This window comes from Grus americana, chromosome 10 (genome assembly GCF_028858705.1).
Source record: "Grus americana isolate bGruAme1 chromosome 10, bGruAme1.mat, whole genome shotgun sequence".
NCBI classification, from domain to species: Eukaryota; Metazoa; Chordata; class Aves; order Gruiformes; family Gruidae; genus Grus; species Grus americana.
In genome coordinates, this window is record NC_072861.1 from 3,179,858 (window position 1) to 3,207,107 (window position 27,250).

At 50.2% G+C, this 27,250-nt stretch overlaps 4 protein-coding genes across 17 annotated transcripts in view; 3 read left to right on the forward strand and 1 right to left on the reverse strand.

Moving 5' to 3' along the window:
* Nucleotides 1–8,331, reverse strand: part of ARID3B (AT-rich interaction domain 3B) — a 34,036-nt gene extending 25,705 nt beyond the window's left edge. For 4 of the 10 annotated variants that reach the window (XR_008578593.1, XR_008578591.1, XR_008578592.1 and 1 more), the window contains exons 1-2: nucleotides 6,813–7,752; nucleotides 4,662–5,334 (exon numbers count right to left, since the gene is read on the reverse strand). Coding sequence is in view for 6 of the 10 variants with exons in the window: in XM_054836586.1 (XP_054692561.1) it covers nucleotides 4,662–5,243 (582 nt within the window). In the remaining 4 variants the exon portion in view is untranslated. Of the gene's footprint in view, nucleotides 1–4,661; nucleotides 5,335–6,515; nucleotides 6,750–6,812; nucleotides 7,755–8,078; nucleotides 8,169–8,272 lie in introns of those variants that run through there. The other 6 variants (XM_054836590.1, XM_054836591.1, XR_008578594.1 and 3 more) reach the window with 5 other exon arrangements.
* Nucleotides 8,332–8,383: 52 nt separating this feature from the next.
* LOC129210631 (actin, cytoplasmic type 5) lies at nucleotides 8,384–10,497 on the forward strand. 2 transcript variants are annotated; one of them, XM_054836606.1, is made up of 2 exons: nucleotides 8,384–8,519; nucleotides 9,016–10,497. In XM_054836606.1, exon 2 carries the CDS (start codon nucleotides 9,027–9,029, stop codon nucleotides 10,155–10,157), a length of 1,131 nt encoding a protein of 376 aa, XP_054692581.1. In that variant the 5' UTR covers nucleotides 8,384–8,519; nucleotides 9,016–9,026; the 3' UTR covers nucleotides 10,158–10,497. The 2 variants fall into 2 exon arrangements, with proteins under 2 accessions (XP_054692581.1, XP_054692582.1); XM_054836607.1 differs by having other exon boundaries at nucleotides 8,480–8,531.
* UBL7 (ubiquitin like 7) lies at nucleotides 8,446–20,593 on the forward strand. Of its 4 annotated transcripts, none has more exons than XM_054836604.1 (12): nucleotides 11,145–11,437; nucleotides 11,573–11,796; nucleotides 12,338–12,457; nucleotides 13,086–13,168; nucleotides 13,290–13,374; nucleotides 13,997–14,054; nucleotides 14,254–14,387; nucleotides 14,835–14,884; nucleotides 15,565–15,732; nucleotides 15,957–16,079; nucleotides 16,465–16,629; nucleotides 20,555–20,593. In XM_054836604.1, the coding sequence occupies exons 2-11, from the start codon at nucleotides 11,613–11,615 to the stop codon at nucleotides 16,600–16,602; spliced, it is 1,143 nt and encodes a 380-aa protein (XP_054692579.1). In that variant the 5' UTR covers nucleotides 11,145–11,437; nucleotides 11,573–11,612; the 3' UTR covers nucleotides 16,603–16,629; nucleotides 20,555–20,593. The 4 variants fall into 4 exon arrangements, with proteins under 4 accessions (XP_054692578.1, XP_054692579.1, XP_054692577.1 ...); XM_054836602.1 differs by lacking the exon at nucleotides 20,555–20,593 and adding an exon at nucleotides 16,832–17,014 and having other exon boundaries at nucleotides 11,146–11,437; XM_054836603.1 differs by lacking the exons at nucleotides 11,145–11,437; nucleotides 20,555–20,593 and adding an exon at nucleotides 8,446–8,519 and having other exon boundaries at nucleotides 16,465–17,014.
* Nucleotides 20,557–27,250, forward strand: part of SEMA7A (semaphorin 7A (John Milton Hagen blood group)) — a 32,150-nt gene continuing 25,456 nt past the window's right edge. Inside the window, exons 1-2 of the mRNA XM_054836584.1 lie at nucleotides 20,557–20,614; nucleotides 21,674–21,809. Coding sequence (XP_054692559.1) covers nucleotides 21,779–21,809 — 31 coding nt within the window. The 5' untranslated portion in view covers nucleotides 20,557–20,614; nucleotides 21,674–21,778. The remainder of the gene's footprint in view (nucleotides 20,615–21,673; nucleotides 21,810–27,250) is intronic.

Below are 27,250 nucleotides of genomic sequence, written 5' to 3' on the forward strand. Positions count from 1 at the left end.
GAGAAAAACAGCAGTGTAAGAACACAACACATTCAAGCTCTTTCCACCTACCGTCTCCAGTGTTAGCTAGAATTTCTATACATTGGCACCAAAGGAGACAAGCTGCAACTATTCCTAAAGATAAATTTAGCGCCCGAACAAATCCTAAAACGAGCTGTATCTTCCCCAGGATATAAACGAGCTCCTCGCTCTGCCTCCAGATATAGCGCAGTCGCTGCTATATAGCGTAACCTTGATGAAATCTATGGCATCGCCCCTTGAGATGAAGATCTGGGGGAATTCTCTGGTGCCTGAGACAAGTTGTTTGTAGGCTGCTGCGTATAAGTCATTATCGCAAACGGTTGCTTGGTTATTAAAACAAAAAGGTGACTTTTTTTTACCAAGATCCTGCTCTGGCCCTTGATGCTGCACTTCAAGTTACATTATCAGTAGGAACACCAAGTTCGGTGCTACGGCAGAGCGGCACAGGGATGAGGACTTCACCAAAACAAACCTAAACCATGAATTTCAAGAGAAGCAGCAATTGGTAATTTAAGAATTAAAATCTGTTCTCACGGAAAACAGCTTTCAGTAAAAGAGAACCCAAATATCTGACATCAGCTGTTAATGAAGAATTCTCCTCCCATTACGTCACAAAAAGAAAAATAACCAGTGACCTGCATAAGGAATTAGAAATCCAACCCTTGAATTGGGCCCTGGAGGTCTGAAATAAGGCAGAGGCAAAAAAAATGCACCATGTGAAATGCAACTTTTTTATTCCTGGGACCTTCACCCCCTCTGGATTAATGAGTATCTCCTGAGCAATACCTCGATACGCACAACACTTGAGGCACATACTTAAGGTTATGGAATCTCAGCCACTCATTCCTAGACCCTAGAGCAAAAGCAAAGTAATTATTTTAAGCTGACTTATCTTCAGAAACACCGTGACCTTTGTAAAAGTTTAGGTCAGGATTTTCAGGAGTGACTGGGTGATTTCTGAGAATCTAACACGAGACATCCCAAAAAACCAGACCACAAACCACCCTCTCGAAAGTCAGGCAGCTGCTTTACGGAGACTTACCTTGCTGCATTTAAGAAGGCATTAAGCATCAGCTGATGCCCGAAAACCTTGGCTTTAGTTTTACATTCCGCGAAGGAATGCACGTAGTAATGCGCGTGCTGTAGCAACAGCTTGAGAAAAATCGCTCACGCTAGTGCTGCGCGCTAACCTCGCGTGGAAGAGGAGCAAGCGGCACGAGCGAGACGGCGGCTGCGGACCTGCCTTTCCTACCCGGCTCTCCCTGGTAACCAGAGACATCGCCAAGCAATGCGAGAACCCACGGGAACCAGGAACCCGCACCCAACCATCTGCTAAAAAGCAACGTTTTTTTTTTTTTTTTCCACCCACGGAATTAAAAGCTCATTTTTCTTTCAAAGACAGGCAACCCACAACACCCTTTTCCAGGATGGCTGCGGGAACAGTGATGGATTTGCAGGGGATTTGAGCAAGTCGGAGGAGCGAGTTGAGCGCGCACACACACCACCCCCCCGCCCCGGGCTCTTCTTTCGGGACTGCAACTCCCCGACAAGCAACTCCACTCCCTTGTTGCTTTGTGCTGACAGGATTCCCACCGCCCCTGTGTCATAAGCTGAGCCAGCTCTTTTGTGTGCCGGCTTGTTCTACAATTATTTACTTGGTCATCCAGGACCGAACAGAACGGGGCTTCGTCTCGCTGGTAGTTTCCATCTTTCTGCCGTCCTCACACCACACATTTTCCAGGCAATCTTAGCTTTACGCTTTCAAGGTACTTTTTTCTCCAAGGGCATCACTTTCAGAAGAACAATCCACATTTGAGTGTAGAAATAGAAGTGACTTTCCCCCCGCCTTCCACAAGCAACAGCCATTATGCATACCACAAATACTAGCTGCAAGCAAGCAGTGCGTACTGACTGGTTATTAGCCTCCATCTCAACAGAAGCTAAAAAAAGACGAGTTCAGGAATCATTTCGAAAACAAACTGGAGAACACAGGCACTTCTGCATTTGATCCTGGGGGTTTTTTTTCTACCTAAAAGAACCATTTTAGACAAAGACAAAAGAAAAAAGCCCAGGATCTTTAAATTATGCCTTTGAAACGAAAAACATCAAGCAAGGCTCACGTTGGGGCTACCATTTAGCATACAGAATTATGCTCTCAGTCCACAGTCGCACCCGCGTTTCTCCCCCTTTGCTGTCATGCCAGCTAACAGTTCTTGCCTGCACCCCCCCAATTTATTCCTACCTCCACGCAGCTCTCCGCTCACCAGCTCCGAGCTGCTATACTGCAGTTAAATTTTTACTCCCTGGTATGCAGACTCCGCTGGTGAATGCAAACAAGTTGATCTGCAATATTTACCCTACTCAAGGTGAATATACTGCACCAACATCGTTAATACCGGGCACTTCAGTTTGGCCTTTTGAGCACGCCACAGCACCTTAATAACATCTTTCACCAGCATGATTACGAATCTAAGCCATGCCTTGCTGGGACAGAGCATCTAGCCCAGTACTCCATCTTCACTGACAGTACCAGGAGACAGTATTTCGGGGCAAGACATGAACCTGCCCGCTTTCTGCCACGCTTTCCCACCATCCAGAACTCTTGTAGCACAGCACATCCCCGATATTCCTTTATAATCCATTCCTTAACTCGATGTCCATGAATTTCTCTAATTCCTTTCTTTGTACTGTCTGCCTCCCCAGCACTGGAAAAGATTAACACAGCGACAAGAGAGTTTTTCTTTTCGTTTTTTGCTTCATGATGAAGCTTTGTGCTTTCAGAATAAGTTGGCCTGAAATCAGACTAAGCTGAAACCTGCTACCAAAATACTTGATTACTGCTGGAACGGGCCAAAGTAACTGAATCAATATTAGTGCACAGCATGCCAATTGTAAAATGTTTTGGGGGTTTTTTGTTATTCCACATCAGCTAAGACCAGATCTGGCATGCTTATGGTCATTTGTCTTCCCAGAACAGGACAAACAACCTAGGAATCAAGCCTATTAATTCAGTAAGATTCATAGGACTCTTGCAAGATAAGCAAGTACTGGAAAGAAGCACAATGACATACTTGTTAGCACAGCTAAAGACTAATGCTAAGTTTATTGGGTTTTTTTTAGATTCCCCTAAAACCAGAGTCCTGCCTACTATTCTCCACCCAGAGACCTGAAAGAGGAAGTTTTCACCAGCCACTCCAGTAAATTCTGAAGCAATTTCTCCAGCGACCGTCCCCTGACCGACATACCCACCTCATTTCCCTACAACAGCTTGTGCAACTCCTTTTTCACCCCAAGCCCTCTTGAGAAGCAAGCACAGAAAAAACACAGCAGCAACCACTCACCTGTTACTTCACCAGCACGCTTTATAGCCCCGATAGTCACAAATGCCAATTCGCCTGGCAACTTAGAGGAGTTCCTGCCACGTGCATTGGTGTAGAAGCGTCAAACTGGTAGAGTTTTACAGGAGCAACTGGGCAGGAGCCTACAGGCCAGATTAAATGGAATGGGAAAAGAAATAAAGCTTGCTGAGCTTTAGAGCGGTTCTTCCTCAAACTGGGGCAGCATAAACTGAATCATCTTGTGCGTGCAACCGACGGCTAAAGGGAGAGCCTGCCCTCAACACCCACAAACTTTCCAACACCAACGGTTCACTGGCCACCCCGAAGCAGCTCCAGCTTTTCTTACTTCAGAGGGTTTGCAGGTGGGAAGGAAAAAAACAGATCTGGTTTAGTCCATACAAGGTTTCTTAGCTCAAAGAACTCTCTCTGAAGGAAAACCTAACTCCTGTCACATGCAGGCTAACATCTGCAGAAAAGGACAATTAAGTCCAACTTTTTTTTCTTTCTTTAAACCGTGCAGTCCTTTGGCTCAACTTCAGTACACGTAAATGCTGTAAGCGTCTCTGAAATGTTCAGGTTAGCTCTGTAACAATACAACCCACAAGCGCTATATTAACTGAAATACTCACAACAAAGACAAGAATTCTTGATTTATCTACAAGGAGTAGTAATTCTTCATTCAAACATAGAATTAACTTCCTACCAAGCAAAACCAAGGAGGAGCAAGTCGGCTCCTTCCTTCCCACACATATATAGAAATATAGAGCGGCTCTGCTCTCTGACGGGATCGGTGGCAGGACACGCGCTCTTCCCTGTCTGCCCACACCAGAAATCCAGGCAAAGCCGCTGCATCTCCCAGAGGACTTACACAAAGGAGTTATAGAAGTCGGACGTGAAATAACTTGAGCGAGGCATTAGCAGGCAAGTGTCTGCACCAAAAATAAATATAACACCAGCCTGTTCCATTCTGAATGGCGCAGCAGCGGTGAGAGAGAAGAGAAACGAGCCAAAGATCCAACCTCTACCTCCCCACAAAGGTTCTTACAGATTGAGGGGGGGTTCTATCTCATTAGCTGGAAATCTGTAAAGCAAATCAAGTTCTCGTGAAATCTCTCTATGAAAGAATAAACCTGGAAGAGGACAGCAGGGAAGCATCGCTCTGCACATGCCCGGCTCTTGCACTCTTTCCAAAGCACTTGCGAACAGCCGGTGCTTGCTGTAACAGGACATTGGGCTAAAGAAATGCCCGATCCGACTGAACACGGGCATTCTTACTCAGGAGGAAGTAACGTTAACACTGACCTGCTTGAGCTGCTCGTCCAACCGCCAGTTCTGGCGTCCAGACGGGGAACCGGAATACGGTTGTTTAGTAGTGTCTTTACCCTGTTCTTCTTTGCCCTGCTGTCCCCGCTGGTGCCCTGGAGCTGGAAGAGGATTAGAGGTAGAGGCCACTCTTTGGTTGTGATGGGCAACTTTGGGAGCATGAAAATATTTCAGAGCAGAGCATGTTTCTTTTCCAGTCACATCAGCGCCATCCTCAAGATCGCCACCTTCCAAACCCCCTTCTTCCTCTTCCTCCTCCTCCTCTTCTTCCTCCTCCTCTTCCTCCTCCTCTTCTGGCTCTGAATTCATGCTGCTCTGATCGAAAGCCCGTGTAGCTCCGGCCGCAGGTGGGCCTCTGGCCAAGGGACCAACAGCGGAGCCGCCCGAAGCCCTGCCAGATGTGGCTGCTAGGACAGCCTGCTGCACGGCCAGCTGCTGAGTGTAGAGCAGCTGGGCTTCTCTCATCTGCCTCTGCTGTCTCTCCCTGGAATCCATCTGCAGAGGCGTTTGTTGCTTCTGCTGCTGCTTCTGCAGCTGCTCGACCACAGCTTCCAGCTTCATCCCGCAGTTTGCATGGCTGGGAAAAAGAAGGGGGGCGGTTTTGACTTTATCTGGCAGGGTTCAAGCCCCGACCTTGGGAGATTGGCAGAATCTGAAAGATAGACAAATATTTGTCTGTATGAATATAAAATGCTTTCATCTTTTTCCCCAGGAAGAGGATAAATAGAGTGCAAAGCCAATACTCTTTCCTGTGCAGGAGACCGTGAAACAATCAGCTTCATGTTTAACAGCCTCAGGCTCAAACTTGCATTCAATTTTCAGACTGTTTAATTGTATTTTCAAGCTGAACACATTTGCTATAACCTCAGTTTCGTATACCCCAAAGACAGCATCTGAAATGCCTTTGTCCACTGTCCCAGCAGCTCGTTTTTTGGTCAGAAGCTTTCCCCACTTCCCAAATAATTACTTTTGAAACATTAGCTTTAACATCTAGGGTTTGGTGCTTCTGAAAACACTACCTTAAAAGGAGATAGTGACGACGATAAGCTTGACCATATTTCTATTAAAAAAAACAGGCAGGAGTTTATTGCACACCAATTAGCTCTCGATTCTTTCATGCTTTCGTTACATTAGCAAATTCTTTACACTTTAAACATCTTCCTTTAAAAAAACAATGATATTTAGCCATTATTTTCCCAAGGAGAGCGAGACAAGAGCAAAGCAAAGATTGTTGTAGCCTGAAACAAACTGCTGAGCACCGAGCAACTCCTGCCTCTGGTTCCCCGAGCATCTCAAGCCCCGGACCTTGCCTCTCTTCGATTTTCCCAGCCAAAGGACCCGAAAGCTTCCCTAGCTCTCCATTTTGACCTGCAGCAAGCCCATGCTGAGCCAGCACTAGCCTCCTCTTGAGCAAGACAGCAGTGGAAAACACAGCTCTGATCTAGAGCAAATCCTAGAAAGACGACTACGTCTTTAATCCCCAGCCATTAAAATCAGCATGTATATTTTGAACTTTGTGCCACAAACCGGACCTGCTGACAAAGATTGTCCTCCTCGGGGTTTGGTTTGGTTTTTTTTTTTACCTAAAAAGATGCTTAAACGGATCCCACTTGCTGCCCTTCAAGGTTCATTGATATCAAAATACAGTCAGCTTGGAGAAACAAAGGAAAGGCCAACTACAAACAAGCTGCAGAGTCTCCTGGCCACCTCCCACCGTCCTGTTTACAACCAGCCCTGTGCTATTCAAGCCGCACGCTTGAAAAAAGAGACTACTTTGCTAACACACCTTTTCAAACCAGCCACAGTTCTGTTCTGAAACAACAAATAACCTACCAGACACCACTTTTTAAAAGGGAAAGACAACTTCCAGTAGCCCTAGCGCAACTCCAAGTCTTCCTCTAAGATGGTCAGACCCCGTCTCTCGTACAAAGTGCCGGTGAGCTCTGGTGCCCATCTCGTTTTTCCTCTCCAAACTCTTCCCTGCGCTAAATAACAACCCATCAGCAAAATGAAAAACCCAGCCGGTGCATTTGCATTTTTATCTAGCAGGCAGCGGCATAGCTTTAGCTTGCAAATGAAACAATATAAAGTGGATTAGTGGTTTGAATGTCAGGAGCAATAATGCATTACCTGGCAGCTGAAAAGAGTCTTAGGCTCATTCCGAAGGCACAATACACCATCTGGCCTAGCTCCACACACACAAACTCCTCCAGTAAAGCAACAATGAACTGGTGCGGGTGTTGTAACAACAACCGTAAACCAGGCTAGAGAACCTACAGCCCCACACCTCCTTGTATATTGTTACACCTGAGGCACGGAGAGGTGTCACCCCGGGAGATAATTCAGCAGGGCGCGCGGTTAATACACGCCTCGGGTACGTTAACGATAATAAATGACCTGATACTCGATTAACGCGCCGAGCAAACACGCCTCGGGAGCAGCAACACCCTGGTATGCGGCGCCCGAGTATTTCCCGGAGTTCAGGTACAATAGCGCGTGACAGGTTACGGCAGGATTTACGGGCGGCTGCTGGGGGTTTTCATCAGAATCCGGCCTCCAAAAAGATGAATTTTTTGATACAGCAAGTATCGACGATATTGCGGAGAGGCGGCCAACTTTACGGCGAGTTTTAAGCCAAGGAGGAGATGTGCTGCTCGCAGCGAATAATTAAGTGGCGATATCAGGACAGAGTTCGAGAAAACGACTGCAACTAGACTAATAACATCGATTCATTCCAGGTTTTAACATCCATTTTACCCCCTCAGCATGGATAGTCGCTTGTTTTTTTGTGTCTCTGCCAAGCGAGGTGGCGAAAGGAGTCAGTTTAACCTCCAGCTCCTCACTCCTCAGCCTTTGTGCGGCTTTCAATGCCCTGGGAGAGCCCTTTTAATTAAAAAGCCCCTTAATTTGAATTTTTAACTAGCTCTATTTATGGTGTAATTAGGGAAAACGCCCCGTCTCCGAGCCAAGAGCACTCGGGAAGCCCGTTTTCTGAGTGGAAACCACCTGAAAAGAGTTAAAGCGGGAGGCAGAGCAGCCCAGGCCAGAGGGGAGAGGTCCCCCGGGCCGGTAAACAACTCCCCCCCCCGGTTCTACCGGAGACCTCCCGCGTCCCCAAACCCAGCCCTAACGCACCTCCCAACGGGGACCTACCGCGGGGGGGGGGGGGGGAAGCCGCCTGTACACCCGCCGGGCTTCGAGCACAACCCCTCCCGCTTTCGGGACCGGCGGCCGGTACGGGCCTGGCCCGGCCCGGGAACCGGTAACCACCACCCCACCCCCTCCGCCTTTTTTACCCCCGGGAGCCCCCCTTTCCTCCTCGGAGTCCCCCTTTCCCCCTCAGCGCCCCCCTCCCCTCCTCAGCGCCCCCTTCCCCGGGAGAACCGGGGCCGTTACCTCCCACAGGCCCCGGGAGCGGGTCGCCGCCGGCCCGTACGCGGCCACCTCAGCGCAACCTCTTTCCTTCTTTTTTTTTTTTCCTCCCCTGTTCCCCCCCCCCTCCTTCCCTCCCTCCCACCCCGCACCGCCCCTCCTCGACCGAGGCGGAAACGGGGCGGCGAAGGCGGTGCCCACTTAACGGAAGCACCCACCCTACTTCCGGGTACGGGCCCGGCAACGGAAGGGCGAGCGCGAGTGCTCTCACACCCGGAAACGCCTTAAGAGAGAGGAAGGGAAGGAGGAAAAAAAAACAAACATAGGGCTGCAAGCGGCCGGGAGCCAATTAAATAGCGAGGCGAGGGAAGGCTTCCGGTTCCGGAGGGGATAAAAGGGCGCGCGCGGGGCTGGGCCGGCCAGTCGCTGAGGAGACGCCGCGGTGGGGTGAAGGAGCGCGCGCAGGTGAGGGCTGAGGTGATGGCTCCTCCCCGGGCTCCTCGTTCCCTTTCCCTTGGGTCTTAAAAGGGGTTAGGGGGTGTCTGCTGGGCCCCCCCCCCCCCCCAGGGGAAGGGGTTTACGTCGGGGATCTTCTTTGTTCCCTCAGGTGTGCGTGGGGCTTTGTGTTGGGGGATTCCCTCGGGAGGGAGCAGGGAGGGCCTGTGCTTGTCTTCTCAGGGCTGCGTATATGTGCGTGTTTTGGGGGGAATAAATAGATACTGTGCTTCCCTAGTGTCTCCCCTCTGCTTAGGCCCTGAGGGCTCTGTAGGATGCACCTTCAGGGCTCCTCAATATTTCCTCTCACCTTAGATCCCTCAGCACTGTTGTTGGGGCTCCCTAGCATGTTAAATCCTTTTAGGTTTCTAGTGCATGGGGGCAAATATCAGGGCTCTTTGATGTTCCTGCTCTGTTCCCTCTGAGGAGGGACTCTGTGACACCTCCATGTCCCTACTCACCTCAGGCCCGGTCAGCATGGCAGATGAGGAGATTGCTGCCCTTGTGGTGGACAATGGCTCTGGCATGTGCAAGGCAGGCTTTGCAGGAGACGATGCCCCTCGTGCTGTGTTTCCCTCCATTGTGGGACGTCCCCGGCATCAGGGCGTCATGGTGGGCATGGGGCAGAAGGACAGCTATGTGGGGGATGAGGCCCAGAGCAAGAGGGGCATCCTCACCCTGAAGTACCCCATTGAGCACGGCATCGTCACCAACTGGGATGACATGGAGAAGATCTGGCACCACACCTTCTACAATGAGCTGCGTGTTGCCCCAGAGGAGCACCCTGTCCTGCTCACCGAGGCGCCCCTGAACCCCAAGGCCAACCGGGAGAAGATGACCCAGATCATGTTTGAGACCTTCAACACCCCAGCGATGTACGTAGCCATCCAGGCTGTGCTGTCCCTCTATGCCTCTGGCCGCACCACTGGCATTGTCATGGACTCGGGGGACGGCGTCACCCACACTGTGCCCATCTATGAAGGCTACGCGCTGCCCCATGCTATCCTACGTCTAGATTTGGCTGGCCGCGACCTGACCGACTACCTCATGAAGATCCTCACGGAGCGAGGCTACAGCTTCACCACCACAGCAGAGAGAGAGATTGTGAGGGACATAAAGGAGAAGCTCTGCTACGTTGCTCTGGACTTTGAGCAGGAGATGGCCACTGCTGCCTCCTCCTCGTCCCTGGAGAAGAGCTACGAGCTGCCTGATGGGCAGGTGATCACCATCGGGAACGAGCGTTTCCGATGCCCAGAGGCCATCTTCCAACCTTCCTTCCTGGGCATGGAGTCCTGTGGCATCCACGAGACAACTTTCAACTCCATCATGAAGTGTGATGTGGACATCCGGAAGGATCTGTATGCCAACACCGTGCTCTCCGGCGGTACCACCATGTACCCCGGCATCGCTGACAGGATGCAGAAAGAAATCACTGCCCTGGCACCCAGCACCATGAAAATTAAGATTATTGCTCCTCCGGAACGTAAATATTCTGTCTGGATTGGTGGTTCCATCCTGGCGTCTCTCTCTACCTTCCAGCAGATGTGGATCAGCAAGCAGGAGTACGACGAGTCCGGCCCCTCCATCGTCCACCGCAAGTGCTTCTAGAGGGACTGCTGGCAGTCACCCGAGGGCCGTGCTGGGGCGTCCTCCTCCTCCTGGACCAGAATTGTTCGACTGTTACTAATTTTATGTTTTAATTAACTTGTTGAGGTACTGAGTAGTGACCTGGGCGTTTTAATGGCCCCTTAGGCTGTAGTTCTGTGGCTGGCTAGCTAGCTGCTCCTCTTCCTCCTGGCCCCTTGGGGCTTGGTGGTAGATGGAGGCTTGTTCGCTTCTCTGATGTAACACTGGTAGGATGACACTAAAGTTAGGCTTGTCACCTTTAGGTTTGTCACAACTGACTCCTTTGTAGGAAAACAAATAAACTTCTTAGGCTTAAAAACTAGAAGAGGTTATCTGTTTTTTTCCCCCCCCCCCCCCAGGGTGGGTTCTTGATCCCCTTGCTACAAGGGATTATTGTGTGATATGTGGTTTTGGACTCAAACCTGGCCTGTAGCTGCCTGTTTAAATCTTGGAGTACAAAATTTGGGGTGAAACACTCCAGGAATGGTGTGAGGATGCCTTTTACAGCTGCCTGGTGCTGCGCAGACCATTTTAAGAACCGTTGGCTTGACTGGTATGTGGCCCTTGCAGCCTCTCTGTACTTTCATGGTAACTTGGCTTTTTTTAGAAGGCAAACAGCTCTTCTTGTTGGAAAAAGCTGGTGCCTTGGCGCAGGTTTCAGTGACTGGAGGAGCAGCGGCTTCTCCTTTTCCCCCCCCCTCTCCTTTTTTGGGAGAGGGTGACGAGACGAAGCGGTGGCTGGTGTCGAATCTCGCTCAGCTGCGGGAGCTGGGCCCTGCTGCTCCGGCTGGGTGGCTGCGGTAGCCATGCGGTGCGGCTCCCTCCCGCCTTTAAACCCTCAACCCGCCGCCTATTGGCTCGCTCAGCCGATCGCTATAAGGCCGGCCAATCGGCAGCTTCCCCACAGCGTTAAGCACCGCCTCCTCTGGCGGACTCAGTTTCCCAGGGTGCGCCGCGCGGCCCGGCAGCACTTCCGTTTCCGGTGAGGCCCGGGTAGAGCGGAGCTGAGGCGGGGGGTGCCGGGCCGGCGTCTCGGTTTAGGGTCGCCGGACGGGGGGGGCTGGCACTGCTGGGACCCCTCGCTGAGCGGCCGCGGGCTCCTTGCTACACCCACCCCTCTGCTCCATCGTCTCCGTGCCGGGAAACGGGGATTTCGGGGGCCCGGGCCTTGCTCTTGGCTTCTCTTCTTCCTTGGCTGAGCGTTGAGGCTGGTAGAGGGATATCTGCCTTCCCTGTAGCTTCAGATATGGCTTAAGACTGAGGTAGGAAGCTAAAAAGCACGGCTGTGTGTTGGTCAGGCCTCCTGTGTGCTTCCCACAAGGGCGAGGCCTGTGAATTTGAGTTGTTTGTCTGGTTGGGGGAGAGTGTCACTTGAAGTTGTTCTCCTCCCTTTCCAGAGCTTTGTGGGTCTTGCTTCTGTTCAGCGAGAAGGCTGAAATGTCCCTGACGGAGTGGCACATAGCGGTGAAACTGGCGGATCAGCCGCTGGCTCCCAAATCCATCTTACGTTTACCGGAGACAGAGCTGGGAGAATGCCCGCTCGGTGGGTGCAGCATCTCCTACCTCAAGCAGCTCATCACCGGTAAACTGCAGGAGTCCGTCCCAGACCCTGAGCTCATAGGTAGGTACCTGCCTGCGTGCATCGTGTGGAAGTCCTGTTACTTGGGGCCGCTCTCCTCGCTGCGGGCAGGGGACAAACATCCTACCGTCAGTGGCGTTGGGCTGTGGGGAGACTCAGCACAACCAGAGTGTTGCGTGGGGGCTCAAAGATGGCTCTGGGGACTCTGCTGCACTGCAGTGGTCTCAGTGCCTTGTGATTTGGGTAGTTTGTTCTGTGTTTGCTTGGGATCACAGAGCTCGTGCAGTGTTGGTGCCCTTGTTAAGAAATCTTTTGACACCTGTCCTTGTGAGATTTCTTACAAGAACTGAGAAGTCGGTGCTTCTAAAGGAGGTGGCAAAATAATGGTCTGGGAACCAGACCATTTCCCCTCTGAACCTCAGCTCTGTGATTTCCCTGTGTTAGAGCCCCTGTGCTGCTGACCAGATGAAGCAGCTACATGGGCAGAGCGATAACCCCCCAGGCAGTCCGCAGTTCTTAAAGACCCCCCGGCCCTTTCTGAGCATGCCGTAGATATTTATCTTCAGATGTTTCTCTCTCCTAGATCTGATCTACTGTGGCCGTAAGCTGAGGGATGACCAGACGCTTGATTTTTATGGCATCCAGTCTGGCTCCACTGTTCATGTCCTGCGCAAGTCCTGGCCTGAGCCTGATCAGAAACCAGGTGAGGAGGAGACAGAGTGCACTACTACCCCTTAATCTCCTCGGGATGTGTTTGGCACAGGTCTCTTGTGACTGAGGAACAACTTCTCTTGTGATTTGTTTCTGGGAGTCTGATGCGAGGCTTGGAGGAGGAATCGATTGATACTTTTCTTTGGGAACTTTCCACCTCTAACAGCAGCAAATGGGTGTTATGTTTTATTGCCGATGGGAGAGTTAAGGAATGTGGAGAGCAAATATTCTTTCCTTAACTGATTGTGACCGATTTTAGGGTGTTGCCAGAGAATTGGAGAGCAAAACAATTGGTTACTTGACCCGAGGGATGAGCAGGCTTGTGTGTGTTCTTAGTCTGCCTAACTGTGATAAGAAGGGTTAGTTTAGAGGTGTTACTTTAAAACAGCTCCTTTTGTACGTGTAGGAGGATACAGCTATATATTTTTTGTGTGTTTGGAAGCTGTGTGCTGCGGTAACTGTACAGAGACAATCACAATCAACAGCCTGTACCCTTCCTCTCTGGGTTAGTTGAATCTAGGGATGTTGAAGAATCACCGCTGCTATTGTGTAAGTAGCAGTGGTGTGTAAAGCTGACAGAGGGAGAACCGTGTTTCGTTCTGTTATTTTCCCTCCCGCAGAGCCTGTGGATAAGGTGGCGGCAGTACGGGAGTTCCGGGTCCTTCACACTGCCCTGCATAGCAGTCCTGCCTACAGAGATGCAGTGAGTAGGGCTTCACGCTTTGCTGTCTGGGTGTCTTTTGTCTGTCCCCTCTCTGTGAAGAGAGTCCCGGAGCGGAGCCTCGTCGTGCGACGCTGTCGATCTGCTCTGATTTCTCTGGCAGGTCTTCAAAATGCTGGGGAACAAGGAGTCACTGGATCAGATCATTGTAGCTACTCCCGGCCTCAGCAGTGACCCTGTTGCTTTGGGTGAGTCCAGACATGATCCAGAGGATCTGAGGAAAGCCAAATAAAGATAGTCTGTGTTTAATTCCTGACACGGGGAAGGGACGGTTCCCCTCCTCTGGAGAAAGTGTCTTTTTTTGGTTCCTGCTCAGGTGTCAGACTTGCGATCTGTTGGTAATATTTGGGGATGGACTCTGGCTTCAAAAGGATGGAGCCCAAAGGAGAGCAGGGGGGAGGGGATGCTTTCTCCCCACTCCAAAGTGTTACAAAAATGTTCATTAAATCTAATGTGCTTGTTCTGGCCCGGGAAGTTACTTGCCTTTTTGGAACGTTGCTGTGAGACAGGTGGAATATGGGATGGCTGGATTGAGCTGGGTGCCACACTTCATCCTGCCCTTAAGGTGCAGCTGTGGGATCTGCTGGGAAAGCCTCATCCTTTGAGCGTGTGGCTGTGATCATCCAGAGTCTCTCCAGAAGGATGCAAAAGGCTTTGGAGAGAACAATAATAGAGTATTTATGGTGTCTGCTAGTGACTCAGTTCCTGCAAAACAATTAATTCTTTTGCTTTTTCCCATGGCTTTTGTTTGACTGGCTCCTGTTTCTTGTATCCTGTCTTTTGCTCGTTGTGTTTCCTGGTGCCTCCCAGGAGTCCTACAGGACAAGGATCTCTTTTCAGTGTTTGCGGACCCCAACATGCTGGACACGTAAGTTCACGCAAGCTGGTGCAGTGACTGAGCAATGCCTTTGTTGTGCAAGACTGCTTCTCTCTGGGTGTGAGAGAGTTCTGCTCCTGCCTGCCAGTACAGCCCTGCCATTCCTGACCTAAATTCTTTGCTGGTATCGAGCTGCTGCTTTTTAGTTTCCCTGTGTACGTGATTTATTCTTCCACTCTTTTCTCTCCAGGCTAATCCCAGCCCACCCCGCGCTCGTGAACGCCATTGTCCTTGTTCTGCACTCAGTGGCTGGCAGCACCCCGCTCCCAGCTCCGGAGACGTCCTCCCGGGGCATGTCCTCTGGCTCCTACCGGGACATGCCAGGTACCTTCAGCCGCACAGATGAGCGGGGAACCTGCAGAGATGATGCGCTGCAGGATTTGTAGACTGTACTGACAAGGTTTTCGTCAGGCTGGAAGAAAGAGGGGTTTGGGTTCCTGAGCTAGAAACACGTGCTGGAGTTTGATAGATTTTTTTTTTTGCACTATGTGAGACTCATCTGGGGTGCTTTGGCCTCAGGGCCTCTCCCAGCCAAGCATGTGTAATGACTGTTGGGAGCAGAGTGCCGCAGCCTCTGTTTTGTGCAAATGGTGGGCCTGACCTGTCTTCCACTGACCTGCTGCACGTGAACTTGGTGGTGCGGAGGCCTCTGTCCTGACCAGTGCCTTAGCTGGGGCTGAGTGGCCAAGGACTCCATGGGATTCTCATCTGGTGCTTAATTCCTGCCAGCACCTGGTTTTCTGCATCTGTAGATTCTCCTTTCTGTTGCAGGTGGCTTTCTGTTTGAAGGTCTCTCTGATGATGAAGATGACTTCCACCAGGTAAGCGGCCAGATTGGGTGGAAGGGCTGTTTTGGACTTGTAGTTTAGGGTTAACTCCCAAAAGTTTGTCTCTTCAGAGCCGCTCTGGCTCCTAGGGGTATTGTGGAGACAAAACACGTGGATTGTGGTGTGCTGGGATGCCGTTTGTGTTAAGACTTTCTTGAATTCTGAGGTGGGGCCACAACAGAAGAATGCAGAAGCACGACTCACAGCAGCACTTGTCCTCAGAGTAAACACCTTCAGAGTCAAACTGATGCAGAGCCAGAGTTGTGCGCAATAAGCGTGGCCGGGTAGCATGGGAGTGTTGGTCCCTGCCCTTCTTCTGCAATGTAGGGAGTTTTTCCTCTCTCCAGAGTATTTTGTAAAGAAAAATGACATGTTTAGGCAAAAAAAAATGCTTGCCAATAGTGAATGCTTTTGTTACAGGCTAATAATGTGTTGTTTTTAAACTGGTGGATGATATATTGAAAGGCTTACTACCAGTTTCCACAGCTTTGTAAAAGCCGAGTTTGTGGAAAAAAGCACGTTTGCTTCTGTCATGTTTATTTTTCAGAAGTTCCGCGCTTAAGTTCGAAGTATTGTAGGAAAGGGATCCCTGGGGATGAGCACATGAGCTGGGTTTTACTGGGACGCAGACACTGACCTCAGAGGCGGTGGTTTTGGTTTTTTCCTCTGTGCAGAGCACAAGATCTACACCATCCAGCAGCACTTCTGGTTCCCGCCCGGCTTCCCTCGGCTACGCCGGGGCTGCTGGACCCCGGCCGATCACCCAGAGCGAGCTGGCAACCGCGCTGGCACTGGCGAGCACCCCCGAGAGCAGCTCCCACACGCCCACCCCTGGCACCCAGGTACAACCGCAGCGATACTCCTGAGCCATAAAACCAACGCCTGACCGAGCTTAAGCCCTGTTCGGATCTGGGAGCCCTTGCTGTTTTGTTTTTTTTATCGCTGGGCTCTCCTCCACAGTGGTTTGGGGAGGCAGGATAGTGGGGGTACAGCAGGCGTTGCCCTGTGCTGGCTTTAATTCCCGGGATAAGTTCTCCTGATGCATATACAATTTATTTCCTCCTAGGGTCACTCCTCTGGGACCTCCCCGATGTCATCCAGTGTCCAGTCAGGAACACCCATCACCAACGATCTCTTCAGCCAGGCCTTGCAGCATGCCCTGCAGGCCTCGGGGCAGCCCAGCCTGCAGGTCAGTGTTGCAGCCTCTTCCTTTGGGAGCACGGGGAAAGCCCTGTATTTGCATTGAGCGTTTCGGGGTGGAGGTGGTTCTTCCAGCCACCTCCTGTGGCAGGACATTAAGCTGGAAGGGGCATCGCTGGAGAAGCGGTGCTTGCAGGAGGCACGGTAGACTGATGCAAAAGTACTGGGTGGAAGCAGAAGGGGTGAGCTGGTGGATTTGGGGAGTTCGCAGCAAGATTTTGAGATTTCAAGGTCTGTTTGCATGCTTGGCGTTGCACTTGAGCTAGACAGAGGTGGGAGAATGCAGTGTGGAAGAGCAGGCTGTGGAGAAGGCTGTTTTGTTCCTGCTTGGACTCTCGCACCTACCCTTAGCTGCTTTTGTTTTCTGTCTGTAGAGCCAGTGGCAGCCACAGCTCCAGCAGCTGCGAGACATGGGCATACACGATGATGAGCTAAGTCTCCGGGCCCTACAAGCCACTGGAGGGGACATTCAGGCTGCCCTGGAGCTCATCTTTGCTGGCGGGGCTCCCTAGCTTTTTTGGGCAGGAGAGGCTGGACTGGTGAGTCGCGCTGAGGCAACTGTGACATTCCTCAGTCTGGGACCCAGCCCTGAAACTCCTCTGCGCTGGGCTGCTTCTCTGGGGCACAAAGCCATTGGGGTGGGCGCTCCTTTCCTCACGGGTGGGCAGCGTGCTCCTGTTTGAGAGCACTGACTGTGCCCAGGGCAGCTCCTCCAGCTCTGGATACCTCTCTTCTCTCCAGCCTCCTCCTCCTGGCCACCACAGACAAGACCTCAGAACTTTGTCCAGCACGGAATACGAGGTGGCTCTGTGTGTTGGAGAGATTCTTTCCTGTTTCATGCCTGCCTGCGTGACGCGCCTCAGTCCGTCTTGTTTTGCTGTTGTGGTCCGTCTGTGTTCGACTCTATTAAATGGACTGTATTCACTTGCCTGTCGTTTGGGTTGTGATCTGTCCCGGCTTGTGTTCCAGATCTGCGAGGCAACTTGCCGATTGCATGAAGGAAACTGGAGAATACGCTTTGCCTGTTGTAGGACTCTTGTTATTTCGGCAGAGGGCACTCCTCTTCCAGAGCAAAGCCGTTATCTGTTAGGAGAGTAGCATTTTGGCTGTAGCTGACCTGCGCAGCCATCCTGCCCCGAGTTAGGCCGATACAAAAGAACTATTTGTGCTCTATTTATTCTCTGAGAAGGTGCTGCAGAGAAGCATTGTCTCCTTCTTTGTAGAAACCTATTTGTTCTGTCATGTTGGGTCAGGCTGGTAGCTGACAAGAACAAGGGTACGGCTGCAGGAGTTCGTGGCCACCACAAGGTGACAGTAAAAAAAAAAGACAAGCCCAAGGGTTGAGGCAGTTGCTGGAGAGAGTGAGGTGCTGCCAAATGGCTTGGGAGAAATGCCTTGTCTCTGACACAGGTTAGTCTGGCTGCAGCCAGTGCTTTCCAAAGTGTTTTCTGATCCTGGGTGCCATGTACGAGGTGCCTAAGACCTGAACTGCAAAGGCAATCAAAGGCATTTACCTGTAATTAGAGTCAACTGGGAGCTGAGAGAAGCCAGAACCAGAGCTGGGCTTGGCTTTGCTCTGATTGTACCATTGAGATTAACGAGGCATGAAAAGGAGAGCTGGTTTGCCTGAAATGCCACCCTGTGTTAGCAGGGAACCTAAAAGCAGAAAATGCTTTCCTACCTTCAGGCTGCCTGTGTTCCCCTCTAATTCTTCTCGAAGCACTACGATCGCTTGCTGATAGGATCTTGGCTATCACCCAGCAAACGCTGGATTGTTCTCTCCAGGGTAGCCCGTTGACTGATAGCCTTTAATCCTGTCTAGAGGATTAAGTCTCTCGGGGGAGGGACTGTTTTTCGATATGTAGGAGATAAGATATGATGGACGTAACCGGCTTTCCTGACTTGATACACCCTCCAGGGTTACTGCCCTCATTACCTGCTTTGGCAGCCCAATCCTGATGATGGCTGTGATTTTATGTGTATGAAAACTGATTAACTTGTTCCTATCCCTGGTGCCTTTGTTCTTTCCTTCACTGGGGGAGCAAATAGCACATGCACAGTGTCCTCCCTCCCTTCCCCACTGTGGAGACGAGCCCTGCTGTCAGCCCTCAATCCTCCTGGGCTAACTGAGGATTAGCTGTATCACAGATGCTGCTTCCCAGAGCTGAAAAGCTTTTGCAGGCTCTCCTGGACCTGCTCAGGGCTAGCAGGACTTGCTTTGGGACCAGGGTGACTAGTTTGCTTTGCTGTACCATGTTGATTCTCAGCTTAGGCTGGCTTGGGGTTCTTGGTATCCCAAAATGGTATTTCTTTTCTGTCCTGACCTTGCTTTTCTGATTTGATCACTTTGTTGACCCATGTTTTATAGTAAGTAGTTCCTTCTGCTACTTCTGTTTTTCCCTGTGTCCTCAGATAGGAGATTTACTTGGTGGTTTTGTACAGAAATAACTTTTTCCCTGAATTCTTTCGCAAATTGTGTTACTTGGCTTGGAATTCTGCATCAGACGTGTTCTCCGTCTGAACTGGCTATAGCGGAGAAGAACTTGGCACCGATGTTCACGATGCGACTGATGCGTGCGCTTCGCTTCCCTCATCTCGCCTGCCTTTGGCTGCCTAGAATAGACGTGCTCAGCAACCAGGCAAATTTAGAGACGCAAGGATGGGAAGAGAGGCTCTGCCTGGCACCTGCAGGGCTGGCGATGGAGGAGGAGGAAGGGAAACTTTGATGCAGGAGCTCTTGTAGGAGAGCAGAAGCTCAGAGATCCTCAGAACTGGCTCTGCAGCAGCCAGGTGAGCGCTGCCTTCCTGCTCTAATGGCCGTGTGCCTCCTGCATCCCAGCTTTGAGCCGAAAGCGATGCTGGCAGCCACCTCTGCGCACAGAGAAAGCTCCATCCTTGCTGCCCTGACACCTTCCCCTCCTCCTTGCTACTTCCACGCTTGCATTAGAGGTCCATCTGCTCTCGTTGGGTCTGGGTTTATCCGTATCGTGCCCGCGCGCCCAATCTCTGCCACGCTCTGACCTGACAGGGAGATGCTTGGCTGACCCTTTGGAAGAGGTGGAGGTCAGACTGTGGTTCCCCCTGCTTTCAGTGGGGACTTTCTGCTTTAACAGGAATTTTGATTCAGTTCCTTTTTTTGCCTGTAGTAGAGCTGACAAGGGAAGCAGTAGCAGTGGGTGTTTTCAGTAGTAGTGGCAGCAGCTGTTTGTACTCCAGTGTTTTCGGTAATTTTGTTGTTTGTTCTGGTGCTTGACCGTCAGTGTGGACACCTGCAGGGGTTGGCAGTTTGGCTGGGATCTAGCCTCCTCGCCATATGTGCTCAGCTTTTTTACTTTGGCCACTTTGATGGCTTTTTCATCGTTTCCGCCTTGTCTCTTTCTGCCGAAGCCAGTCCTGAGCTGACTGTCTCCATGAAGAGCAAAGTGACGCTGGGGTGGGTGGGTAATTTTCCAGCAAAAGGGTGAAATGGAGACGCAATCTCCCAGGCTTCACTTCCCTTGATGGCTTTTGCAGTACCTCAGCTTGTGTGATTGCCCACCTGGGCAAAGTCTTCCTCAGCTTTTGCAATGATGCTGGAGCCTTCCCATGTGCGAAAGCGAATGCAACCGGCAAGATCTGTCCCAGGAGCAAAGGTTGATGTTTGAGGTATTAATTACTTTTGTGCAGATGCAGTCACTCTGGCGTGGGTGTGCTTGGATCAGATTGTAAACCGCTAAGGTTTCGAGCTCTTCAGCCTTGATTTCTGACTTCAAATGACTAGTGTTGGAGAGATTTCCCCTTGTCCTCCTCCAGCTCTCTAGTATTTCAGAATAAATGTTTCTTCCTTGCTCCCCAAGCCAAACAGAGGGTCCGAGTGTCCCCTGCTTGTACAGGAACCAATTCCCCATCTGGGCAAGGCAGCAGAGCACCTTAAACCAGTGTTTCTGGTTCGCCCAGCTCTATCCACAAACAGGAGCCAGAGGACTAACCGTTGCAATGCCCCCGCTCGTCACAGATGTCTGGGCTGAGCTGGGGGAACATTGTTCTCTTTTCCCCAGCGCAACGTGGGGTTACACACCTTGTCTTCTGCCCAGCTCTTCTCTGGCACGTTAATTGAGGAGATTGGCAAAGGCGACCTGCTCCAGGATGCAGTGGAGTAAGTCAGGAGTAAGTTTGGGCAGCCTGACAGGATATATCCATGTCGTGAACAGCAGCAGTGCCCTCGCCCATTGGCTTGCTTTCATTTTGTAAAGGATTCGATGGTTTCCTGGCTGCTTTCAGCTTTGTCCTTGTGGGGAATGCCAGAGTGTCAGGAAACAAGTAATTATTTTGAGTTTTTCTTCTTTTAACTTGGTGCTGGTTCGGTGAGCTGAAAGGTCTCGCTGTGGGGGACAGGCTAGTTGCCAGGGCGAAGGAAAGAGGGGGTAGCAGGACCTGGTGGCATTTCCTTGGCAATAATAAAATCTTGGTCTTACTCCTTCTCAGGCAAACTTTCAAGGAAGGAGCAAAATTTTACTGATGCTGGGACAACTGATTGAGAATAAGGTGAGAGCCCAAAAATCAGGGCAGGTGATGCAGTGCAGCTTCCCAGCAGCCTGTGTCCTGTGGGACTTGGTCCCCTTCTAGCAGGAACAACCTTCTTTTCTTAGAAGTGACGAAACTCTGACTTCAGTCATAAAAGCATCCTTTTAAGGAACTGTGCTTTGTCCATGTGATGCTAACTGGGAAACAGTGTGATTTTTAAGGCAGCTGACTCTATTTTAACTTGGTGAAGAAAATATACTGAAAATCTCACACTGCGAAATTATTTCTGTTTCCTACTATTTCCCCTCTATAGTATTTAATATTTATAAATAGCAGTGGTTATGAATAACCCTTTCCTTTGTGGTAGTACATGTAGTTCTAGTTTGGCCTTACAAGGATGCTTGAGTTTAAGAGCATGGTAAGCAAAAGGAAAGTTCAGAGGGAAGATGATAAACATCCCCTGAGATATCTTTTTGAAGTCAAGACTATGGCTGAGCCACTGGCTTTGAATATGAAGCTTCCTGGCTCTTGCCCTCTTGAACTGAGCCTGCAGACTGTAAAGAAAACAAAAAAAAAAAACCAACCCCACCCAATGCTCTTAAGGGGAGACCAGGGATTTTGGGGAGTGTTTCTGACTACACAGTCTCTCTGACTTCTGGGAATTCCACGCTGCCAGGAAGTGAAACAGTTCCCAAAATCACTTTGATGCTTTTATTTTTACTTTACAACTGAAATGAATACCTTGCTGATGTAAGACCATGGTCCACCCGTTCAGCAGGGTGTGTCGATTTAGGTGTTGAGTTTGAGGGAGAAGCTGGAGAGCTGTAGAGTTTCACTCCAGGCGTGGTAAAAGCATCAAATGGGTTCTGTAGGATCCAAGCCAGTGTCCTGTCTTCCTGCAATGGCCACTGATAGATGCTGCAGAAAAACTTAAGAACGGGGTGAGCAGAGAAAGATCCATCTCTAATAGATTTTTTTTTCCCAGCATCCAGTTGTCTGAGGTTTAGGGACTTTTAGAGCTAGATATGGAGTGTTAATAGATAACAGACCCCACACAACTTTTTTTTTCTTTAAATGCAGATAAATTTGTAGCTGCTGTGCTGCTCCACAGCGAGGAGTCCTGCAGTTTAGCCTCAGGTTTGAAGTCTGTGACTCACAAGAGTGTTCAGGAGCTGGAAGGAGGAGATGAGATGCGGCTGTGGGACTGGTGGCACAGGTAATTTTTGGGATGGCGCACTAAACGGGTGGCGGCGGTCCCAGTCAGGCTCTGAGGTTTAATTTTTGGGTGCCTGGGACTGCTGTGGCCACTGAAGCGACAACAGGTGATGGGGATAGCTGGGAGAGTCGGATGGTCAGGTAGAAAATTGTCACTGAATCTCTCTGAAGCAGAAAGGGGTTGCTAATGACAGCAGAGCTCTCTAATCCCCCAGCGTGCTGCCCTGACGTCCTGCAGAGCAGACCCCTTTGTCTTAATTGGGTTGTTTGCACACAGCCCTGTTCCGGGGAAGGAGTTCTGACCGCCCTGTCCCCAGAGGCTTCCTTTCTGAGGTGTAGCTCCCCAGCATTAAATGCTTTGATCCTTAGTTACGCATAATTTAATCATCCCATGGATCCTGCCAGCTGGTGTTTGCTCTCATGAGCTCATGTCCATTATCCTCCACCTCATTTTTTTATTCTTATTTGCTTATGGCTTCTTGCAGTTGGTTTCCCAAATGAGCCATGTGGGAGCTATGCGGACACATAACCAGGTGACAGGAATGTACAAGGGCAGATGGGAGGCAGGAAGAAAGAGGAATTCTTCCCTGCCCAGGCTAGTGTCCCTTTCAAGAGTTTTGACAGGTCACAGAAAAATGAGTGAAACGGGTCCAGCACATGGTGAGATCCTGAGCTGTTCCCACTCTCCTGCTGGAAGAGATGGCGGGCTTCCCACATCTGATGGAAAGAGAAACCAGTGCATCTGTGGTGCTGAGCCTTTGTGTCACCAGGCAGGCTCTGAATTTATAGTCAAGGACAGTGCCGAACTGCAGACACTTGTACCTTCTGCGTCATTTGGCCCAGGGTTGGACAAAATAGGAAGGAGGAACAGGAGATAGACTGCTTCTTAGATGTCTCTCCCTTCCTGGCGAGACAGTGCCGCTGGAAGTATTTGAACGCTACAGGGTCAACTTAATATCTTTCAATAAGTTAACATTCCTGAGCAGCTTCCACTTATGTGTCTGGCCAGCTTGTAAGGGACTCTGGCATTTTTCCAGCAGCAGTTTGAAGTGACTTCTTGGGAGCCAGGTGACTTCCTTTGATTCCCCGGAGAACAATGTGGACTTGAATTCCAACCTGTATCACGGCAGGGGATGAGAGAGCAGATTGTGGAGAGTGAGCCTTAACTTGTGTGTTAACAGGACTTTGTGGGTTTAATGGAGCTGATAAAGGGGGGGCTATAAGTTTGTTTATGGGATGGTAGGTGTTGGACCCTTCCTAGGCTGTTCAGAGCAGCTGGCAGACGTGGGAATCTGTACTGCTGCTTTGCCAACTGCTGAAACCTATCCCTTCCCGCAGGAGAGCGTGGTGGCTGCTCTGCAGCACGTGGCAGTGCTGCCCTGAAATCCAGGCCCTGCCAGGGAGCAGAGGAACACAGCAGTTAAACTAAAAAAAAAAAAACCCACCAAGAGTTTCAGGTAAACAAAATGCAGTCTGGCCTGCTGGGCCCTCGTAGGAAGACAGAGCTGACGCGCTGTGCGGCATTAATATATCAACGTGTGGCTCTCGTGGTGGGAGCGTGGCAGATGGGAGCTCAACAGAGCAACTTGTTTCTGTCCTTTTTGTTTTAACTTTTAATTGGGAAGGACTCTGCATTGGGTTTTATTTACTCTGCCTAAAGCCTTCGGCATGGCTGTCTAAGGGGTGCGCATGCTCTTGGCAGTTTGTGTCATAGATATGCATCTGTTTTATCTCCTCTGGTCTGTCAGCAAGTGCTCAGTGAATGGCGCTGCTTGTTACTGTGACGAGTGTTCGGCTGAAACTCATTTGCCAACCAAATGGGGTTTGTAATGAAAAGGGTGAGGTGTGTTTCTGGGGTATCTAGATGAGCTGAGTTTGTAGCTAGTCCCCACGCAGGACCTTTGCAAGCTACTGGGTTCGGTGAATTGTGTGTGGTGAAGCTCTGGACTGGTCTGGAGGGTGAACCCCAGGGGTTTCCTCAGCAGCAGAGGGGAAAGCACTGAAGAAGGGGAGTCCCAGCTAAGGGGTTTGTGCGGCTCTCTGAGGAGTTGAGTGCGAAACTGCTCTGGCACAGGCTTCCTTTGGCAAGTCAGAGGGCTTGATCTACTCAAGAAAGATGTCCCGGGGAATGTGGTTCCTTCTCCCCTTCCCTGATTGATTTTTAAAGCCCTCAGAGTGGCATTTAGCACACGGGGGCTTCTGACCCCTTTGGTGACACTTCCTGGGGTAGTAAATTTACTGTGCATCATGGCAGCATCATGGCAGAACTGAGAGGGGGGAACCAACTGAGCAACTCTCCCCAGACTCAGTCCAGCTTAAATGACTGATGGAGATGAGCTTGCACAAAAACAGGGTGCCTGGAGAGGCTGAAGGGTCAACAGCCATGGCAGGGCTGTGACTTTAGGAGGGGGTACTTGAGGTTTTGGTAGCTGTCTGTGAGGAGTGTGAGTTGGGGGAGGATTTGTGTGTTGAAAGCAGAATGCAGCAGTTGGAAAAATGATCCACTTTGCTTCCTTCCTACCTCACTTTGTAACCTGAGGAATGAAAGACCTGTTGGTCAGTGCCAAAAGAAACAGTGAGTGGAATTTCACTGTTTTCCCTCTCAATCTATGCCTATAAGCCTACTTGCTCCCAAAGGCAAAATGCAAGGGGTAAGAAATTGAAACTTTGGTCTTCTAGAGCTTTGTAATGGTAATTTATACCTGTGTCCCAGCCTCATAGGACATCAGTCCGTCCTGCAGCAGGGTTCCCGCACAGGCAGGGTTAAACAGGATTTCCCATGCTCTGTATCAAAACAGGCAGTCTCCCAGCCTCACCTTGGGAGGGACTGTGGCAACACCTGCACGTGTGTGGCGTAACGGACCCAGTGAACATCGTCAGCTCCTTGTGCCATGTTCAAGAAGATCCCTCTTTGTACTGCTGTGAAGCTGCTGTGGCTGATAACAGCCAGAGATTGAGATGCACTCGCCAAGTTTCTGGAAGAGGTGACACAAGCAGAGAGAAGATCTTGCCTGGCTTTCTCAAGAGCAAGAATGTTTGTGGTGTTGATATTTTTTCCATGGAAGGCTTGTCTGTGTTCAAACCCATGACGCCTACTGGCTGTTTTTCAGGGTCACGTTCCTGCCATGGTGTTGTGATTTCACCCCGCAGGCAGGTGAAACAGCCGCATGGCCCTTTGCTTGCTCCCCCTGCAGTGGGATGGGGGAGAGAATTGAAAAGAAAAAAAGGTAAAACTCGTGGGTTGAGATAAAGACAGTTTAATAGGGAGAAAAGGAAGACAATGATAATATAAATATGATTCCTGAGCCATTCTGTCTCCCGGCCCATCCCCAGATATATATGGAGCATGACATTGTAAGTATAGAATATCCCTTTGGTTATGTCCAAACTGTCCTGGCTGTACATCTTTCCTAATTTTGTCCCCCCTCCCTTCCTCCCTGCTTCTCATTGGCAGGCTGGTATGAGAAGCTGAAGAGTTCTTGACTGCTTAGCAACAACTAAAATATTAGTGTGTTATCAACATTATTATTGTCCAAAACACAGCACTAACCAGCTGCTAGGAAGAAAAATAACTCCATTCCTGCTGAAACCGGGACACCTGGGGTTAGCGGAAGCTAGTTGACATGTTCTTGTGAATAATGTTCTAACGTACCTGCTCTTATCTAATCAAAAGATGCCAACAGACCTGGGAGGTTTCTTAACGGTTAGACTGCCCGGGCTGCAAACGTTCAAGCAGTCTGTCTCCTCTGCAGTGGAGAAAATAAAACTGTTCCTCTTAAGGAAAATCTGTGCTTTATGATTTTTACAAGATACTTGGGGGAAGCTGCCTTCTGATCCACGTTGGAACAGAGTAGCATGATCTGGAAAAAAAACTGCACATAATTTAATTTGCACTGTGGAAGTTTTGAAGCAGACAGAAACCTCCGCAGGAGAAGGCTGAGCAGGGAGTTCGTGCCTGCTAAGGGGAGCTGTAGCTTCTGGAGGGAGCAAAGGCATTTGGGTTTTAATGAAAACTGTTCATTCAAAGAGCTGTAACCAGCATTTTGGGTGGGATGCTCGTGTATTCTTGTCTGTTCCACCACTGTCACTTTTTTCTCCTCTGCTGCAGGCTTCTTTGGTGAGCTGGCACAGCTTTGTATTTAATTGATACACACCGAGCTGTGTGAGTCTCTTGCTTAGTAAAAGTAAAATGTTCTACACCATCATTCTGAATCCAGGACCACAATACAGTCATGTTCATGGGGTGGCTTAGCTCATGGTCTAGGAGATGGAGTGGGTATTGTGTTGAAGTAGAAAGTGCCCGGAACTGATCATTTCCAAACTCCTGGGGGGGGGGGATTCGAAGCTGAATTTTATACATGGGAGCATTGTTTTTAGCTGTAGGTGGGAAGAAACCCAAAAGCTATCCATGCAGAGTACCCAGCTGTGTGCATTAGGGGCAAGGAAAAGGGAAAAGCAAAGGATTTACTAGCCTAATATGAACAAGGAGAGGTTTTGCCTTCTCTGATCAGAACCCTTCTGTGTTTCCACTTGGCAACTTTATCAAGAGTGGGAGTTGAAAGCCAGATTCCTAGCCCGCCAGCTGCGTCGTGTCCTAAAAAGGCAAGGCAGATAATGTGTGTGACTGGTAGCGCAGCCCAAATTTGGGGTGCATGCAAAATGCCGAGTCCCTGTGTTTGTTAAGGAACCAGCGTGGGTCGCTTGGCTGTTGATTTACAAAGGGTGGTTCTTTTTCACTCCTGACTGTGTGGAAGAGTCTTAACGAATTAGATGTTTTTTCAGGAAGCTGCCTCTGCTAGAAAACAAGCGATAACAGGGTTTAGCACCTCTGGGAGCAATGGGGCAGGTAGAGAAATACAGTTGCCTCAGGGGGGCGGAATGGGCAGTTGTTTCCAGGTGAGCAGGAATGCAAAATGGTTCATTACTGGGAATCGTCATGTCTAAAAGTGAAAGACCAGAACGATCTATGTGTTATCATATTGTAACTACCCTAGCAGATATTTGGTTAAAGAGAAAGATGAAACCCCATGCTCAGGGTTGGTGGGAAATTCCTGTGGGTCCTTAAAATTCACCATTAGCTGGCTCATTAATTTTTTGCTTCCTCCAAAATGCCCCCTCCTTGCCCTGCCACTTGTTCATCTCTTTCAGGAGCAGAGCAGTCCTGGCTCTAGCTTCAATACTAACTTTAAAGAGCGCAGCTGCGTCTCTCATCCTTGTGAGTTCCCCGTGGGGCTCTCCTATTCTGATCACGTCCGACCTCGCTTTCCTTGCACGTAGCGCCCTGTTCTTCTCATTAACAAACCTCACAGCGCTTCACAAAGACCGTCAGCCCTTCCTGGCCTCCCGAGGGGGGAATCGGGAGAATGGAGAGGTTTGTTTGGCAAAGCAAAGTGACTTCCTAAAGGTTGTGCCACAGCCCCGTGAGTGGGATGTTGCTCAGCA